We start from the raw sequence: 19,148 nt of genomic DNA on the forward strand, positions 1-19,148 counted from the left end.
CCCCCCCCCCCCCTCCACAGCTCCTCCCCCACAGCGGAGCCTGCCGCGACCGCGCAAGCTAGTAAGCAGGGCCACCGGTGCTTTCCACATCCTCTTGGACAATACAGGGGATTTATTCTGAGGACGGTATAGCTGTCGTGTGCTGTGCTTTTAAAACTTTGAATACTTAATTTTAAAAAAATTGCTTATTTCAAATATATTAAAAGTTTTGTACATTTTTTTTACAATAAAAGGGTCTAAAATTATTTTTATATAATTGCTCATTTGTGAGAACAAAATCAGCACTTTACTACACAGCACATTACTGAATTACCTTTTGGATCAATTTAAAACACTAAACTTTCAGTAGGAATGATGAATCACTGAGGAAGCTCACTAAGCCAAGGAATAACAACATCTTAGAAATATGTCTTAGGTTTTATTTTGCATATGGGTAAAATATATCAGCTTTTTTTGCAAAGTACTCCTGCACAAGGAAATACTGAACATTTTGTCAATGCGAGTGTATGTGTTACTCAGTATAGAGGAGTGTGTAGTAACGTACGGGTGCCAACGTATGGCAGTAGTCAGTAGTAACATGGGTGTCATTTAGTGACAGCAGAGAATGACGGCTCTGGTGCTAGTGGCGGACTTTTCAACAAACAAAACGAAAAGAGTTTTAAAATATGCGGAGGATAACTTGGGTGAAAAAGCTGCGAGACATTTCAACATTGAGTCCAGGAGAATCCGAGACTGGAAGAAACGGCTGGCTAGCTGGAGGTGGGAGGAAAAGAGTTAGCCTGGAGCTAGGAACGAAGCTAGCCAGCTACCCTCTGTAACGTTAATCAGATACTGGTACGACTACTGTAGGATCTTATTGTAATCTGCCAGCAATACTGTAGTACCTGTTTTTGAAATAAATACCGGGTACATTTACAGGGTTCAAACTGACACAATGGTGGGGTTTGGTTATTCTGAACCAAATTGCTCTGTCGCCCTTCTGGCTGTTGTTGTATGGGGACATTTTTTGGTAATGTTTCCTAAAAAATGAATGATCTCTGTCCACTGGAACGCTATGGCTTTTCATTTAAAACAGTTTATTTAAAACATTTTACATGAGCAAATACGGTATGTACTTGGGTTAATGGTGTTTTTCTTCCAAGCGAAAAAAAGAAAGACGAGCAGGACCAAGAACAAGAAGAACACATGAAGTTTTCCCAGGAGACTTCTAGGAAAATGTAACAGAGTTCTTCAGGAAATAAAAAGGGGAGAGACCTAAGGAGGCTGTAATAAACCTGCATCAAATAAAAAAAGAATGCAGACTGAATCCTCTTTGAATAAAAAAGAATTCTGAAATGCCATGTAAAAAAAGTTGTATACATGTATCACAGGCTGTTATACAAATATCGGGTGGATGTAAAAGCTTCTTTAGAACGGCAGCTTGAAAGTTTCTTCATATCCGTAAATTATATTATACAGACGGGTGCTTACATTGTCTTTGATGCGTTTTGCAGATTGGCTCAGCTTTTCTAACAGGGTATGTACAGCAATCCTTTAGTTAAATTTACTACTTTTTTACTACCTTCAGAATTTTTTTTAAAACCATCACGACACTGAATTGCAAGTGTTAATCAGCAACCTTTCTATTATTTACACAGATTTTGACATTTATAACATACAGAAATGAATAGATTTAGAGACAACATATCATTAACAACATATTGCAACATATCCATTTTTATGTTTAGTGGATTGCATATGCGGCCAAAGTGCGTTAGCTCCCATCCAGCTGACATTGATTTTTTTTTTTTACACACTGAACAATAAGCCTGCCTGTTATTCCCTACTACAGGCCTGAGCCATTCCTTAAACTCTGGGTTGTTCACCCAGCTATCGGAAAATTTGCATTTGCCTATTAAAAGACGACGATCATTGAAGATATGGCTTGAAGCACGTCTAAAATAAAACGTAAGCCAGCCACTTCTGTTGAGCGCGCAGTGTTCTGAGATGTCCAACGACCACTGAATATGACGTCAGCATCAAACATAGACGAAAAATCTTTGATTATGTGCCCAGACATGCAAAAGCCAGTATTTAATTGCGAACGCAGGATAGAATCTCATTCAGAATAGGACACCTGATAGTCTGAAAAAAATAATACCTAAATTTAAAAAAAATAATACCTCTGAGACTCCATTTAACACTTTTAATGGCCTTAAATTTGACAATTTTGATTTATCACTTTTTAATAATTTTTAAAACCCTGGGGACACCCTGTCTAAGGATTATTTTTGTGGCATTTTTAAGCCTTTGCTTATAGAGGACAGCTTAAGACATGAAAGGGGAGAGAGAGGGGGAATGACATGCAGCGAAGGGCCGCAGGTCAGAGTAGAACCGGCGGCCACTGCATCGAGGGGTGAACCTCTATAACCTCTACCAGGTGAGCTACCCAGGCGCCCCGGCTCAGCTTTTCTGCTGCTGCCTGACTGACTGCCTGCCTGCAGTACTGTCTGTGTGCTCTGTCTCTGTGAGTGGGCCTGTGTGGTTGTCACTGTCTGTCTGTCTGTCTGTCTGTCTGTGGTTTGCTGTTGTGTGAGCTGTTTGAGTCATAGTGAGGAAGGATGGAAATTACAGGGCAGGGGGCTGATTTTTGTGAGAAAATTGCAGAGGGCCGAACCCAATAGAGCTGATGAAAGACAGGATGGAACAGATACTGTAAGTCTATCGGGCCTTTCTCACACACAGAGACAAGAAGAAGAGTCACGCTTGTTAATGCAACATGGGAAAATCTCTGCCACACAGTTATGCGTTGCTGCATTTTCCCCTGTGTCTCTGACTTTTCCCATCACAATGACCATTTGTTTTACAACACCTCAACCAAAATCCCCCACCCCTTACTTTCAATCCCACAGTTTGACCTAGGGCTGCTCAATTATGGCAAAAATAATAATGACGATTATTTTGGTCAATATTGAAATCATGATTATTTAACATGATTACTTATTAACCTAAGGATATAATGGATAGTGTACAGGGTATAATCTTTTAGTGCCCTTGATGGATGGATGGATGGATGGATGGATGCATGGATGAATGGATGGATATTTCACAGAAAGAGTCTTTGGATAAAAACAAAATCTGTTTTTACTACTGAGTCGGTTCAGCTTTACAGATATCTCACACATCGTTACACAGCTAATGAACAATTCTAGATACACAATGTGCATCTCACACACATCCAGCACATAGACGGTACCTTAGAATAACGTTACGTGACTCATGTTGACTCATTTTACATACAGTTTAACAAAAAAACTACATACTGAGGAACATTACTATTTTTTTTCATCTTGGTTACGAGCGGTAGGTCTATGCACCCCCACTAAGCTGGAAGAAGTTTTAAACAGTAAGGTAATACAGCGTGTCGGGGGAATACAACGTCTACTACAGTTCCTCACCCAGTGTCCTCTTGCTGATTCCAAAGCATACAGATTTTTGTTCCCAAGTCATGCCAGAGGCCAAATGTAGGATATGTGTTGATGTAGTATATTATATGGAGGGCGACCAGGATGACCAGTTCTGATAGTTGGTACTCCTAAGGTCAACATGTTCCTTTACGCTGGATTAGAAAGAGAGTATCCGAGTATAACCAACTTTACAAAATGGCACTGTCATGTCCCAAATTGTCAGTTTCCCTCACAATTCTCTGAACACACCGCAGTGCATCAGTGAATAAAGATACCAATGTTTTCCTCATTACCATTTACTGCCACATACAACAACTGTTCTTGAAAAATAAAGTAAAGCAAGCCCATCGGATAATGATAACTCAAATCTGCCCTGTTAGCCAGATTAAGGAAGTGAGAATTTAAATTGCCTTTCTGATTAATCAAACAAACTTTCTTTTCAACTATACTCTCTCATACACAACTATACACTCACTCACACACAACTATACTTTCTCTCTCAAATACCCAACTATATGCTCTCTCACACACATCTATTCCCTCTCACATTCATTATTATACTCTCTCACGTACATTATTATATTCTCTCAAATACACTACTGTACTCTCTCACATACACTGTTATACTCTCTCACATTCATTATTATACTCTCTCACATACACTGTTATACTCTCTCACATACACTATTATACTCTCTCACATTCATTATTATACTCTCTCACATACACTATTATACTCTCTCACATTTATTATTATACTCTCTCACGTACATTATTATACTCTCTCAAATACACTACTGTACTCTCTCACATACACTATTATACTCTCTCACATTCATTATTATACTCTCTCACGTACATTATTATACTCTCTCACATACACTATTATACTCTCTCACATACACTATTATACTCTCTCACATACACTGTTATACTCTCTCACATACAATGATATACTCTTTCATACACACTACGATACTCTCTCACATTCATTATTATACTCTCTCACGTAAATTATTATACTCTCTCAAATACACTACTGTACTCTCTCACATACACTATTATACTCTCTCACATTCATTATTATACTCTCTCACATACACTGTTATACTCTCTCACATTCATTATTATACTCTCTCACATACACTGTTATACTCTCTCACATACACTGTTATACTCTCTCACATTCATTATTATACTCTCTCACATACACTACTATACTCTATAACATACAATGATATACTCTTTCATACACACTACGATACTCTCTCACATTCACTACTATACTCTCTCACACAAAACTATACACTCACTCACACACACACAACTATACTTTCTCTCTCACATACCCAACTATATGCTCTCTCACACACTATTATACTCTCGCACATACAGTACTATACTCTCACACATACAATGCTATACTACTACACACACACAAACGCACAAACTCAGCAATACTCTCTCACATACAATGCTGTACTCTCATACACATACTACAATACTATCTCACATACATGACTATTCCCTCTTTCATACATGTACAAGGATTATAATACTGTGTGTGTGTATGAGTATAGTGGTGAATATGCAAGATTATGATAGTGTGTTTAAGATGTGTATGAAGTATTTCCTAGTTGGCCTCTCATTCGCATGCACGTGTCATTCAGAGCACAAGACAAAATAAGAGCGTGCTTGCAAAAAAGAACATGGCAAAATAATCGTTTTTTCTCGATTATACTATTTTGGTGATCGTTGGGAGCCAAAATCCAAATTTAATTAATTGCACAGCCCTAGTTTGACCCCTGACTTAGCCCTAAGCCCTCACCAGATTGTCTGATGTACCTGTAGTCAGTATACGGGTACCTGTTTTTGTTCATACAGTTACATCCACAGATGCAGGGACACAGGCTCTATGTTCTGCAGGTATTTTTAGGTTACCAGGGCTCAAGTGGCTGGTGTTGCTTATGTAGCCCAAACAGACATAGCCTCTAGGCCGCAGCCTATTTCAGGGTCGCCAGCCTCCTCAAGGTAAGCTTTGTGTGATTTTCAACTTCAAAGGTCCACTGGGTGGGTCTTTAAAATCCCCCTTCTGGAATTTGGTATAGGCTGGCTCTTTGGGCTAAGACCCACACATGAGAAAAAAGACACTACAAGAAGTTCTCAACATGGGATGAAACACTGGATAGATTTGAACAATTATTGACTATGACAGGCCAGACGTCACAGTGTTTTATAGCTTTAATTTGTAATGATCAGTCAGTTCACCTTAAAGCTGCAGCAATCAATATGTTTATACCAACATTGGATCAAATTACACAGACAATGATCACCCAACTCTCCAGTTCCCTTTAGCTTCATGGTTTTTAGTACCTTTCAGATCATTGTTTTAGTTTTCTGGCATGTAACCAAGCTTTCAAATGCCTTCATTCCAAGCATAGCGGGCAGCTGTTCTCAGGAAAAAAACTCTGATAAACTATGAACCTAGCACGTAATGTCACAAAGTCGGCCGGTGAACACAGTGGAGCATTTAACTGCTTAAATATAGATATTTTTTTGCTGATTTAAATGGAGAAAGATTATTGGACTTAAATTCATCAGGACACAAATGTTACAGTAAGTCCAATATTAAGGGCACGTCTCCAAATATGCTGACATCGCTCTGTATGTATAATAGACAACTGTTCACCATTACATTTTTATAAGGTCTTACGTCAGTGTTGTGTTTACAGCTTGTTTCTCTACCCTCCAAACTGACCAAATCAACCAATCAATCAATCGTACACTGGTTACCATTAAAAAGCCAATCCAACGATAGCAATGTGCTTTCCTACGATGTGACAAGTGCATGTGAATTAAACATTAAGATGTCACATTTTTACTAATTTAGAGACAGACTGGTATGCTAGCTTGCTTGCAACGAGGGGTAATTGTTTAGTGGTGCAGTGAAAGAGAGAGGTATATTAAGGCCTTTATATTAAATATCACGGTACAGTAGTAGTAGTAGTTTATTATTGTTACACAAGTAGTTATGTATATCTCGTTGTACGTTTGCCATCTAATGGACGTAATGTGCCAAAAATAGTTATTCCAATAGTTTGAACCTGTGTGTTTTAGAAGTAACATTCAAGCGTAATTTTGCACCAGTTTTGACAGATCTATGTGTATTGGATTGATCGGATGAGAGAAAAAAATGAAAGGAGCCTTAGGTGTGCCTGTCACAGTCAACAGATGAACAGCCAATCAGATGAATTGTCTGTTCAGCCAACGGCCGACAACCCCAAAATCCGGCCGACGGTTGGTCACCATTGGCCGGACTAGGACCGACGGTCGGCCTGGTGTGTCAGGGCCTTTAGGTCCCTGCAGATTACTGCCTGGATGTTCATCCACTGTCAATAAGAGCTTAGCTGTGAGGAAAAGCTCATGCTTTTACAAACAAAGGACCATTTGACAACGCCGTCAGAGAAGCGAGGAGTGGCTTGGAGCGGGACACACAGAGGCCCGATGTCTGAGTCTGACAAAAGCATCTCTTGTCTGGACACTCCAGTTGCTACTGTGTTGAGAATTTCAACTCTCAAGTCTTATCCTGAGTCCCGGAAAAAAAGTTATTCTCATTTTCCCCCAATCATAAAAGTCCTGCAAAGTGAAAATTGCCAGACAATGCTCATTTTCATTCTAGTTCCATTGTCCAAGTATTGTGTTTCTCAGCAGAAAAGCTTTAAAAACAGAAAAACTTGACAGTGGCATTAAGTCGGTTTCCAAACAGGTTTGTTTGGAGTTCCCTTTGCCTGAGCGATAATGTTAAGTGAGACACATTCTAGCAGCCAGCCACTCCCCTTGCTATCATGTTTCGTCTCTGCCTTCTTTTCTGTTTAGCTTTTCAGCTATAAACTTTTATACGTCACACACACACACACACACACAAACACACACACACACACACACACGTACACACACACACACACACACACACACACACGACTGACCCTCTTTATATCTGTCTTCTCTGCCCTCAATCTCAAAATCTGAGACTTTCTTTCAGGTCTTCTTTATTATTTTTCTCTATCTTTCTTCTGCATCTCTCTAGGTTCTATCTCCTCCCAGTTCATCCCGCTCTTTGATAATGTAGCCATGTGAGAGAATATTTGGGACACAATGACCTACCCACTAAATAAGGCATGGTTTCCTCTCCCTCCCACTTTTCAAGGGAAATCAGGGAGGCTCCCTGTACGGCGGGTGCCCAAAAGGGTTTACTTAAGGGGGGGTTCGACACTGACCGGCAGACCTTTGTGGCGTGTCATTCAACTGCAAAAAAAATCTTACCCCTTGTGTTGTCTTCCCGTCAACCATGCAATTTTGTGTTTTTCTGGGTAGAAATTTCAACATTTTGTAGTTCTTTTTCCACACTTTTATCTGCGGTTTTGTTGCATTTATTCCAATGTTTTTCTCAGTTTTTGTAATTATGCTTTTGTTAATTCTTTGAGAAGATTTTGGCGCTTTTACAGATGTTATTTGATGTTGGGTTTTTTTAATCTCTTTTTTTTTGTCACTTTTTTCAGCAATTTGAAAGAAAATGTTTGCAGATTGTTCCACCATTTCTTTTAATGTTCTTTAGTCATAGTTCTGATATAGAAAGTTTTTGTAAATGGGTCTAATATGATATAATAATAATTGACCCGAGGAAAACATGAGGGTTAAAAGAAATTGGGTAAAGGAAATAGAAGACAGCCATTAGCCATTTTCATCTTAACAACCAGGACCCAACCACCAACAGTTTCAGAGTGCTATGTTTCGGTTTCTGAAGGGAAATAATTTAAACATTCAGGATATGGTAGGTTAGTGTTTGTGCTATTGCGGTGTTCCCTCAGATGTCTTAAAGGGGTATTCCGGTCTATTCGAACATGTAGCTCTGTTGTTTGGAAATTTGGACGCGGCGTGGCGTTAGCACCCAACAGGCTTAAACAGGGCAAGTTTTAAACATGTTTTTAGCCTCTTAACATGTTGGAAATGTCATTACAAGTGCCTACCCACATGCAGTGATACTTTCAGAGGGAACACAGTGAATCTGACTGCAGTAGATGTGACAGAAAGGCATAAAAGTTGTGTTAATCCATACCTCCATACCTTAATATAACTGTTAAACTGTGTGTCAGCTATATTTATGTGTTTTGCTTTCGCCCAGAATCACAGGCCTTCCCAGCTATCTTTAAACACTCGAGGCCAGGCTTCTCCCCTTTCCTCTCATTGCTGTTTTCATCTTGCTTTTGCGATAGTACAGCTGTTCAAGGCACGGAGCTGGGAGGGGCATTTCAATGTATGAAGTGGAGTTTGCTCCTCAGTCGTTCTCTGTTCTCATTGAAGTGTATGAGATTGACTCCTTGTGCAAGTAAACTGGGCTCAAGAGACGTCTTTTGGTTATTATTTTTCTAACAATTTCCTGTTTTCCGGTAAAGTCCACATTAGTTGATTGTCGAAAACAGACTGTAACCCGACACCAGAGTGGGACCAGGGGAGCCGAGCGGCTGGCTGAAGCAGGTCAAAAGTTCAAAAGCCCACTGTTGCTTAGTTACCTATGCGTAATACTCAACAGCTCTTGAACTCTTTTAGCTCTGCCGGCTTAGTTTTTCTCTTTACTGACAGCAGTCCAAATTTCCAATCAACAGAGCTTCATGTTGAAATCAACCTGAATTCTGGCTCATTCAGATCAGAGAATGTACGTGGGTGTGCGTTTGCCAGCTGCATTACGTAACCAGAAGGAAGGGCAGAAAGAAAAAAACAAAGACATACAATACAGAAGACTGAAGTCTGAAGTCAACAGTAGTCCATGTCTGATTTAGAGGAAACACTACAGGAATATAAAGTGAAGTTCTTCACCAGGCTTTACTCAGGGTCAACAAATGATTTTCAACTGATCAGCAAAGTGGACTTCAGTCTAACCACTCGGCTGTATTTACCAAGCTGGGTTGTAAAGAATCAAACAATTCAGTATGGCTTTATGTTTTTAGCCACGCTAGAAAGTAGCTCTAGGGATGGCAATGTCAGCCTGTCGTTGCTGCGCCACTTTAGTCTGGACCGTAATGTCTTTGTAAGGGCATTAAGGAGGTGTATAATAAATATAAAATAACTTTGGTCATCCTTTCCCTTTTTTGCTTTATAATGCTGTCACCCGGCTATAATTTTGAGGGTCTAAATAATTGCAAAACTAATGACTTAGTATTCAGGGCTGGGTATCGTCAAGGATTTTCCAAATCGATTCAAATCAATATTATTCCTGAATCTTGGCCTAGTCAGCTCAGTCCTTCAGCTGTCCATTTCCTGTCTCATACAGTATCTGTTCATTACTTTAACAGCCTTGAAAGCAGGGGCCAAACCAGGTTACGCGCTGAGTGACTGCTCCATGTTGCAGTCACAGTGTTCTGCTTCCAAAGATGCAGATAGGCACCAGTCAAACGACCCACTGGCCATAAATTAACTTTAATGGACTTTGCTCTGCAAACATTAACCGGAGATTGTTCATTAAAGAGCAGGAGAGGAGTCTGCTCCACAATAATGTAGGATCAACAGAGAGTGTTGTTATAGCACAGAGGAGAGAGATAATAAGCCCCTTTCTGAACAGACTGTTCAAGGTGGAAATGTTGCTCCTTTTTCTGCCTCACCATTCTGTAGAAAATACGAACACTGAGTGACAAAGCTGTTTCTGCAGAGCTAGTAATAGCGCCAAATCGATGGTGTTATGACGACTTATAGTGCTGGGCGGCATGACCAAAAATTAATATCACGGTATTGTTTAAGATTTTGGCGGTTTCACAGTATAAATAGTACGGCAGGGCTAGACATCTTAAATCCAGTGTGTTAATCCTAGCCCTGAACCCGTCTTTCCCGACGGTCTGTAGTGGGACCGTCGCTGGATTGTTACTGAATTCATTAGGTTGCTCTGGTGCGTGCTCAGGTCTTAGTTACGTTAACACGGCAGAGTAACGTAAAGTAACGTTACAGTTAACACCATTTTTAAAAACCAAGAAATCTCGAAACAACAGACACGGCTCCTGTCTTCTGTGGCATCATGTTCGACCGGCTCTGCAGCTTCGTTTTTGGGACTTCCATGTCTATCCTATCCTATCTTAACTGTAATGTAACACCGAAGAGCACTACTGTTTACCCACACACTTGTCTTGTTGCTACCTAATGTGTTTTTGTGTATATCTAATATATGTGTCAGTGTTATGACATCTTTATGTGCAATATGTTTTTGATCACAGACAGGAGTAAGTCTACTGTGGCGGCACAAGCACACGCACATGCACACACACACACATCGGATGAGTTTATAAAGAGTTTGTCCTCTGACCACATGGAAACAACCAAGCAACGTTTCCTCCCAATGACGTGTGTTGTGCTTTTCTCCCATGTGTCACTTGAATAAGACAAAAGTCATTCACTTTTTGGGTAACCTCAAATGACAAAAATACATGACCACCTATAAACTAAAGAATCCATCCTACAATTAGGCAATGCTTAACCTACTTACTTTATAACCTTCTCAAGTATTAAAACAACAATCCAGTTTATACAGATAGATAGCTGATATTTCGCTTGACTCTGGATTAGAGTTTCACAACACATAGCAGCCATTTTTGAATTACATGTTAATGTTTAATTTCTTATGCTGCACTGTAACTTTTATTCTTGTGTTTTAGGTGTCTTAATGTTTCTATTTTTAATTCACGTGTTTTATCTGTTTTTATTATCTAACTGATTTTGTGTAAAGCACTTTGAATTGCCCTGTTGCTGAAATGTGCTATACAAATAAAGCTGCCATGCCTTGCCTTGCCTACATAACAAAACCCCCAAAACTTGGCAGACAAACGTCTGAGGATTACATTTTATTGTTGACAACATCCTCTATGTTCTCTTCCTCACAGACCTCCACCTCTTCCAGTAACTCCCATTGACTTCCCCAAACTTGGCTCACTTGCATGCACACACACTACGGTAATTCCACCCCCCTATCAGATAGCTTTTCTTACGCTGATTAGAGGGTTTTGCACACTCCTAGTTTTTCTTATTTTTTAATTTTAATCAATCCAACTGCAATATCAGTGCAACTTTGATTACAGCATGAGCTACATTTCCAACTCTGCCGTAACAATTAAGACTTTTTGGTTGGTGATTTTTTCTATGCTATTTATGTTATTCTTTAAATAATTTCACGATTCTTGTAGTAAACATTTAAGACAATACAGAAATGTGTGATGCAAGCTGTTTTTCTTATTAGCCACCAGCCACTGAATTGGACCTGAGAGAACTTTTTCTTCCACAACTCTATATTTGGCACATTTTCAGAATGAGATTGCCTGGATTTTGGCTGGGGGAACATTTTGCTCCGTGTGTTTTGCACCAGTCCGTAATGAATAAAAACACATGAGAATCATACTCACTGAGATGGAGTAGATGAGGGCAGCAATTCCAAGTGGAAAGCAGCAGCACAGCATGGTGAAGATGGAGTAGCACAAGTAGTCGTTAACTGGGTTAAGCAGCGGGCCATGAGTCACGAACACTGTGGGCTGGACAGTGACGGTGGCCTGTTGTCCTGGGAACTGCTGTCCTGGATAAGGCTGTTGTCCATATCCTGCACCCCCATACTGTGGCGGTGGTGCATAGCCCTGCAGGCCACAAAAATGAAATTCAATTTAGCGTTCAACAATAAGTTGTCTCGCATTGCCAGACCTTCCTCCAATGTAAAGCCTGACCGATATACTATTATTGGCCGATATTAGGTATTTTCCAAACTCGGTATTGGCATTTATAACGGCCGATAAAAATAAAAAATTATTAAAGAGAAAATAAAAAACGGTTAACTATGTTACGAGTGTTGGCGTTGCATAGTTTGTCCACCAGAGGGCGCTCTACAACCTCCCTGTCGGCAAAGCTGATTGTTGTTTTATTAATGTGTTATCGTTCAAAGGACTTTAAGTTTTATAAATTAAGTGACATCAGAACTTCAATTTATTTTTGATGTTCCTTTTTTCTGTTGTGACAATAAAACTAATTATTATCATATTGTTTTAGTCAAAACTCATACATAACTACAAATAACTTATATTACGGACTCTGTTTAGGTTTTGTTACGGGTTTCTGGATTCTTTTTTTAATTTATATATATATATATATATATATATATATATATCGGCCAATATCAAAACTAACAAATATTTGTATCGGTAACGGCCTTTGATAATCAATTAACGGTCAGGCTCTACTCGATTCAATGTACTTTAACTTGAAACATTAACTTCTTTATTAAATTATCTGAAAAATATCAAAATGTCTTAACAAGACATAGAAAACAATAGAACATAGAATAAAATAATAAAGTGCAATAAATGGTCATAGTGCAACATCTAGACACATTGCAAACTTCCAGGCATCTTTTCAAAAGGTACTAGGGGTGGGAGAAAAAATCCATACAGCATAATATCACGATATTTTCAGTAGCAACACTGTATCAATCCACAGGCGCAAGTATCACTCTTTTATCTTATCTGTGTTGGTCAGTTTGTCTGCTTGACAATCCCATTTTTCAGCAATAACATTAAAGTGAGATGAACAAACAGACAAATGTAACTTTCTAGATAAAACAAATGTTGACAAATTTTCCTTTTGGGGACATCATTTGAAATTGTGAAAAATTGGAAGTTGGAAAAAAGGTTATAAATTGCAATATATTGAACAATTTTGCAAACGTTAAAAAATTGCAATATCGTATCGTGACAGAAGTATCACAATTATATTGTATCGGGAGGGGTCTGGTGATACTCACCCCTAAAAAGTACTGTGCAGAGTTTCTAACAGTTGCGTGACCAGGTAAATATTGGAGATGTATATAAAAAAAAAATATATATATATATGTATATATTTTGTTTTTTAAATATATTTTTTAAATATATATTTATCTACTGTTTCTACTCTGTAAAGCAAATTTGAGCTTGGGAAAAGCACTATACAAATTAAATGTATTATTATTATTATTATTATTATTATTATTATTATTAAAAGCAGCATAGGGTCCAAAAGGACGCCAAGTTGGCTAATTTCCTCCTGAACAGGTAGCTAAGCATTAACTTCAGGCTAATTTATCACGACTACAAGGGATGAGAATTTAATGTCATTTCAACACTTGTGTACTCACATTGAATTATATAGCTAGAGTAACGTTACCCGAGTTGGTTACTTGCAAAAACAATTGAGACACTGGCAGTAAAGTGATCCCAATGGTTCCTGGCTAACCGTGGCTAACGCTGCCATGCTAAATCGGCAAACGGCTAATGTTACCAGAGGAACAGGCAAGCTAGCCATGGCTGTTTACAACGTGTGGCCTGTTCAGCGGCTGTAGCCAACAACGGTGAGTTATTTGAAGACAAAAGAGAGGGGCAGTTAGTTTTGCAGTGAAGTTTCTACCCACAAGCCATCTCTCTGATGAACAGCTGACTTCTGACACACAGTGTCACGTTCAATTCTGGTCAATAACCCAGTAACACTGTCTCTACAGCACCTGTTTAGCACCTGGTTCCACTTATTATTCCATTTATTAGTAAATAAATTATTTATTCATCATTCTCATTTCCTATTTCAGAACTGTTCATAATGTTCATATGTTCATACTGTTCATATTGTAATATAATACCATAATTATATTTATCCCAGTTTCCTTTGCACTATGCTCCACATTTGAATAATTTTATTGAACTCTTCATTGCACTCATGCCTCTATATTGTTTCTGTTTATAGTATGTATATATTGTGTATATATTAGTGTGTATATTTTGTTGTGGTTGTTTTGAATGTGTAAGAACAGTGTGAGTAACGATGCTCCAAAGGAAAATTCCTCGTATGTGTCCTCATACCTGACAAATAAAGCTGATTCTGATTCTGAACATGCATAGACAGTTAAAGAAATGGACCATCAGATCCCGTTGTTCTGGACAGAGACCAGTGAAGGAAAATAGAAGCACTTTTACGGTGTTGGCTAGGCTTTACTGCGCAACCTCCAACTGAACTTGACAACGTAGTTGTGACGTGGGCAACGTGTCTTTTAGTTGTAAGTCTTCTGGTAGTTGTGCCAAGAGAAATCTCAATCATTCCCAATAAGCAGAGACGGAGAGCGTAGGTCTATGTTAAGAGATAACATAGAGACAGGCTAACTACTGCTAACTAACATGCTAGTTAACATTAGCAATTAAACCTAAAAAGGTGATGTAAGTCCAAACTGTCTGCGAGCTTCTCCTGGCAATATGGTGATTTGTTGACTATGCAACAGCAAGTCGCTTGGTTGTGACACAGTCGTCTGCTACGGAGCCATAATATGAGGTACAAGGTAATGGAGCCTCTTATACATTGTCGTGTTTCTTTAGAATAAACAGTGGACAAACAGAGTCATGAAACGCTTCAGATATAAAGTTATTCACTGTTAAAAAAGCGCAAAAATGAATGGCAGTCAACGGGATGCAAACAGCAGGTGATGGCTTCGTGGCATTAAAATGGCGCCATAGGGAGCTACGCTTAGAGAGGCTTACCCCTTGTGAACATGCCAGTTTTTAGGTTGGGTCCCAGAAGTAGAAGGACGTGACTTTGGCCACTTCATCGTGACCTCCTTCTTCATTATGTATTGACTGGAACACTCTGAAGGGTAATCTTCCCCCATCAGTTCCAGAAGAGGAACGGCATCGACGCTGCTAACACAGTGCTTCAAAATAATGGGCATTGTCGGTGTGTTTGGTAATTTTTCGAACCGGTAGTAACGAATCTTGTGATATCCCTGTTCCTGGATAAAAGAAAACGTGCTCTGGAACATTGGCATTTCTTTAAATCAACCACAACCGTCTTGGGCGGCGCTATGCACCGGCCAAAGCCACGGTGCCGCTGCAAAGTAGCCTCGGGAAGGAAGTGGTGGAACGTGTAAGTTCAAAAGTTGTTTTAGCTAACAGAAAACTCGGATTGGACAGATAGTCTGCTAGCTGTCTGGATTTACCCTGCAGAGATCTGAGGAGCAGGTAACCATAGAAATCCACCAGAGTTTAAAAATACAACACAAAGACAGCAGAAGGTCACAGACATCTAGACGAAAAGGACATCGGGCAGAAATCCGGCAGCACCGGAGCAATCCCAAAATTGGTAGGTCGTAGATGCAGACCAAACAAAAAGGGGTGCCCAATGGCCCAGGAATGTGAAATGCCACGTCGGGCAAATGAAAACAACAACCCACTTGCCCGTTAGGGCATCACTGTATAATAAATGCATCGGAGAATGCTTGTTAAATGATTTGATTTGAATGTGCAGTTGGCCAATCAAGAATTAAGTTGGTGGTTGATGGACTTCTTTTCTTTACATTTGATGGGGTTTTGATGTTTGTTTTTTTATTTGAGTATATTTTTTTATGTTTTTTTTTAACATTCATTTTGATTTATTTTTTAAGTTTTGACTGCTTTTTGAAAAAAAAAATCTTTTTCCAACACTTTTGACATTTTCTCAGAAAAGAAATAACAATTTGTGGCCAACAAAAATTGCCTTCGGTCATTGTACATTTTTATAGACCTTAACGTTGAACCCTGCAATTCAAACTCTTTTCAAGTAGAAGAAGAAGAAAGAAGTTTTGGAATGGAAAAGAAGTACAGTAAATGGGGGGGGCTTCACATGAAACAAAACTTAAATTCAAACCACAAGCCCTGATGAGGGTGTGGCCGACTTCCATGAAAAAAAAAAAAAACTGAATTCAAACTACAATATGTTGTGATTGAATAAAAGTGAAGTGAAACTTGCTACAGTTTCTTGAACTGATTTTGGTGCTTTTAGTAAACTCAGTGGTGGCCAGTGGTTACCAGACTACATTCAGGCCATTAAGTCACAGTTACAAAAGTTCTTCCTGATTTCTTTACAATCAGTGACTAAAAAATATGACACTCCATGTTAATTCAATTTGGATAATGAGAAAAAACACATATATGAACTGTGATAATCTTGCTTATTATCTTGTTACCCTTCCAAGACTAAAATGTTAGCGTGTAGTTCTGTAAATATAAAAATATAAAATATAAAAATATACTATAGGAAAGAAAAGAAATATAGAGTTCTTAGTTCTTATCTAGTTCGGCAACTTTAATGTAGGCAACAACGTTAGGCCTACACTACAGTAATGAAGAAATGAGCGGATTAATATTAAACTGCTTTACGAAATTCTTTTTTCTATCATCCAATATTACAATAACGTTAACGTTGAATTACTACTAATTAAGAAAACTCTTCTCTCGAAGAAATTTGCGTTCAAATATATTAAAGATTAGCTTGTTAGCATATTAACGTTAGCAGTGTAATTGAAACAGAACAAAAATCTGTGTGGCACCCTTTTACCTGCCATCAAATTATTAAGAATTATAATTACCTATTATTTTTTTATTAATGAGGCCCGGTGCTGGGCTACTTCTAGTTACCTGCTGCTGTTGTGGGTATGCCATGCCGGGCTGGGGGTAACCCGGGTACGGTTGGTCCTGGTAGGGCGGAGGGGGCGCGTGGCCCATGGAAGTCTTCTCATCAGACCCAGACCATCCCGCTGGAGGAGCACTCGACTTACTGGGGTCCATAGTGCAACAGCTTGCCTCTGTGCTTTCAGAAGAAACTAATTTCCCTTTTTCAACGGCCGGACTCAAGTATTTATCGGTGAATGCACACGGGCTTTCTTTTTTACACTCCTGCTGCTACTAGCTGAATTCCCAAGTGATGGAACTTCATCGTATTTTCTGATTAGCCAGTGTCAAGTCACGCAGAATGAATAAGAAGATTCCGGTAATGACTTTCAAACTAAAAGCTCCATCGAACATGAACTGAGTTTTCTGATTGACGCAATGGGCGTAGGTGAATATTATCGGCTACTGACGCTTTATTGTGTCGTAATATGAGATGACCTGAGATGAGACAACCCTAATGTGAACTCTGGTGCGGGATTTAGCATATTAAAATAAATACAGTAAAAAAACAATCTTTTAACCCTCATGTTGTCCTCGGGTCAAATTGACCCGTTTTCCTATATCAATATTCTTGATGTATATACGTATGTATCTAGGCCTATGTAATGTAGGCCTATGTCAAACTACCCAATTGTAATTAGCCAAAATAAAATGATTGATTCCACACAACGCTCTTTGGCAAGTACAAATCTCTACTTTCATCAATTTTGGGGTGTCTTATGCAATTTTATAGCATTGAAGTAGAAAAAGTATTGATTAAAAATAGACATATTCCAGTCTGTGATTATCCATCAACATACATTCCTTTAATTTTTGTCTAAACAATTCCTCTAATCTCTGCTTTTCTAACTCAACCATTAGATAGGCTATGATTTCCTGTAAATGAAGTTTAGTGACCATTAATTCTAAAAATAACTGCAAAACTGAAGTTAATAGCGTTGAAAACGCCAAATAAAGTGACAAACGTTGAAAAAAGCACCAAAAGTGATAAAAACAGGACAAAAACGTAAGAAAGATAGATGTTAAGTTTCAATTTTGACGTAAGGACAACACAAGGGTTAAGTAGATTATGAGTGTAGGGGATATATTATTATAGATACCAGGCCTAATCATGGATTTTGTATAAATGTAATTGCCACTATTACTACAGTTGTTGGTTCTTATTAATTTCTTTATTTTCTGCTGTATTTCTTAAGAGATGACAAAACAGGCTAAAATCAGGAAGTAGCCACAAACACTAAAAGCTGATGAAGAAGATGGGACATTGGTTTAGTCATTTGGCTTCTATAGGGCTCTAGACAATGTCAGCAGAGGGCTTGCATTACTGTCTTTGTCCATTCCACTATGTTTTATGTATATTTGCACTATTTGAAGAAAGCCTTAGATAGAGGGATGTGTATTGCATCATTAAAATGTGGCCATGAGTGTAAGAGCCTAGGTCAGTGAAGCCAGCGTCCAGAGGGGAGCCACTGTAATGTAAGGAACAGAGCATAGATGGGTCCTGCAGGATTCGGCCGGCTGTTCTTCCAGTCTGCTGCTCACAGAGGGTGAAAAGGGGACGAAGAGGGAGTCTGATGATCCTGGAGCAGAATTTGACAACACTTTGCACTCGGTTTCTGTTCTGGGGGCTGATTAAGTGGAATCAGGCTATGAAAGAGAAGGTTATGATTCTCTCTTTGAAGAAGTAGCCAAGTAAAAAGTTGTAGGAAACAAAAGTTTTTCTTCATCCTCAGCCTCCTTAACCAATAATTTAACTAAACACACACCTCCAATTATAAAACAACTTGTGAAACATTTAAAGTTGTTTCAACATGTTTCATACATATCATTATTCTGAAATATTGTTGACTTTTATTGTTTGAATGCGAATTCACTTGATTTCCGGTCCTATTCAGGCTACCATGGCTGGCAGACAGTCAGCCAATAAATGAAGAGGGAGGGTCCGAGGGAGGCGAAGATGGGCTCCACATTTTCTCTATAACGAAACCGTTTCTGCATTAACAACACAGATTAGGAAACGGACAACAGTGCCAACACCGGTAGACTGGAACATGTCCTAACCAGATGTTTAGTGGTAAAAAAAGAGGTGGGTAAACTATAAATTCTGTGACCAGGTGGACCACGAAACAATCAGGTGGGCCACGGCCACGCCCACACACACACACACATATATATATATATATAT

The 19,148-nt window shown here is 38.9% G+C and overlaps 1 protein-coding gene across 1 annotated transcript in view; it reads right to left on the reverse strand.

Moving 5' to 3' along the window:
• Positions 1–17,218, reverse strand: part of LOC117945595 (proline-rich transmembrane protein 1-like) — a 21,448-nt gene extending 4,230 nt beyond the window's left edge. Inside the window, exons 1-2 of the mRNA XM_034873170.1 lie at positions 16,931–17,218; positions 11,885–12,109 (exon numbers count right to left, since the gene is read on the reverse strand). Coding sequence (XP_034729061.1) covers positions 11,885–12,109; positions 16,931–17,080 — 375 coding nt within the window. The 5' untranslated portion in view covers positions 17,081–17,218. The remainder of the gene's footprint in view (positions 1–11,884; positions 12,110–16,930) is intronic.
• Positions 17,219–19,148: the final 1,930 nt, after the last annotated feature.

This window comes from Etheostoma cragini, chromosome 6, assembly GCF_013103735.1.
Source record: "Etheostoma cragini isolate CJK2018 chromosome 6, CSU_Ecrag_1.0, whole genome shotgun sequence".
Lineage (NCBI taxonomy): Eukaryota > Metazoa > Chordata > Actinopteri > Perciformes > Percidae > Etheostoma > Etheostoma cragini.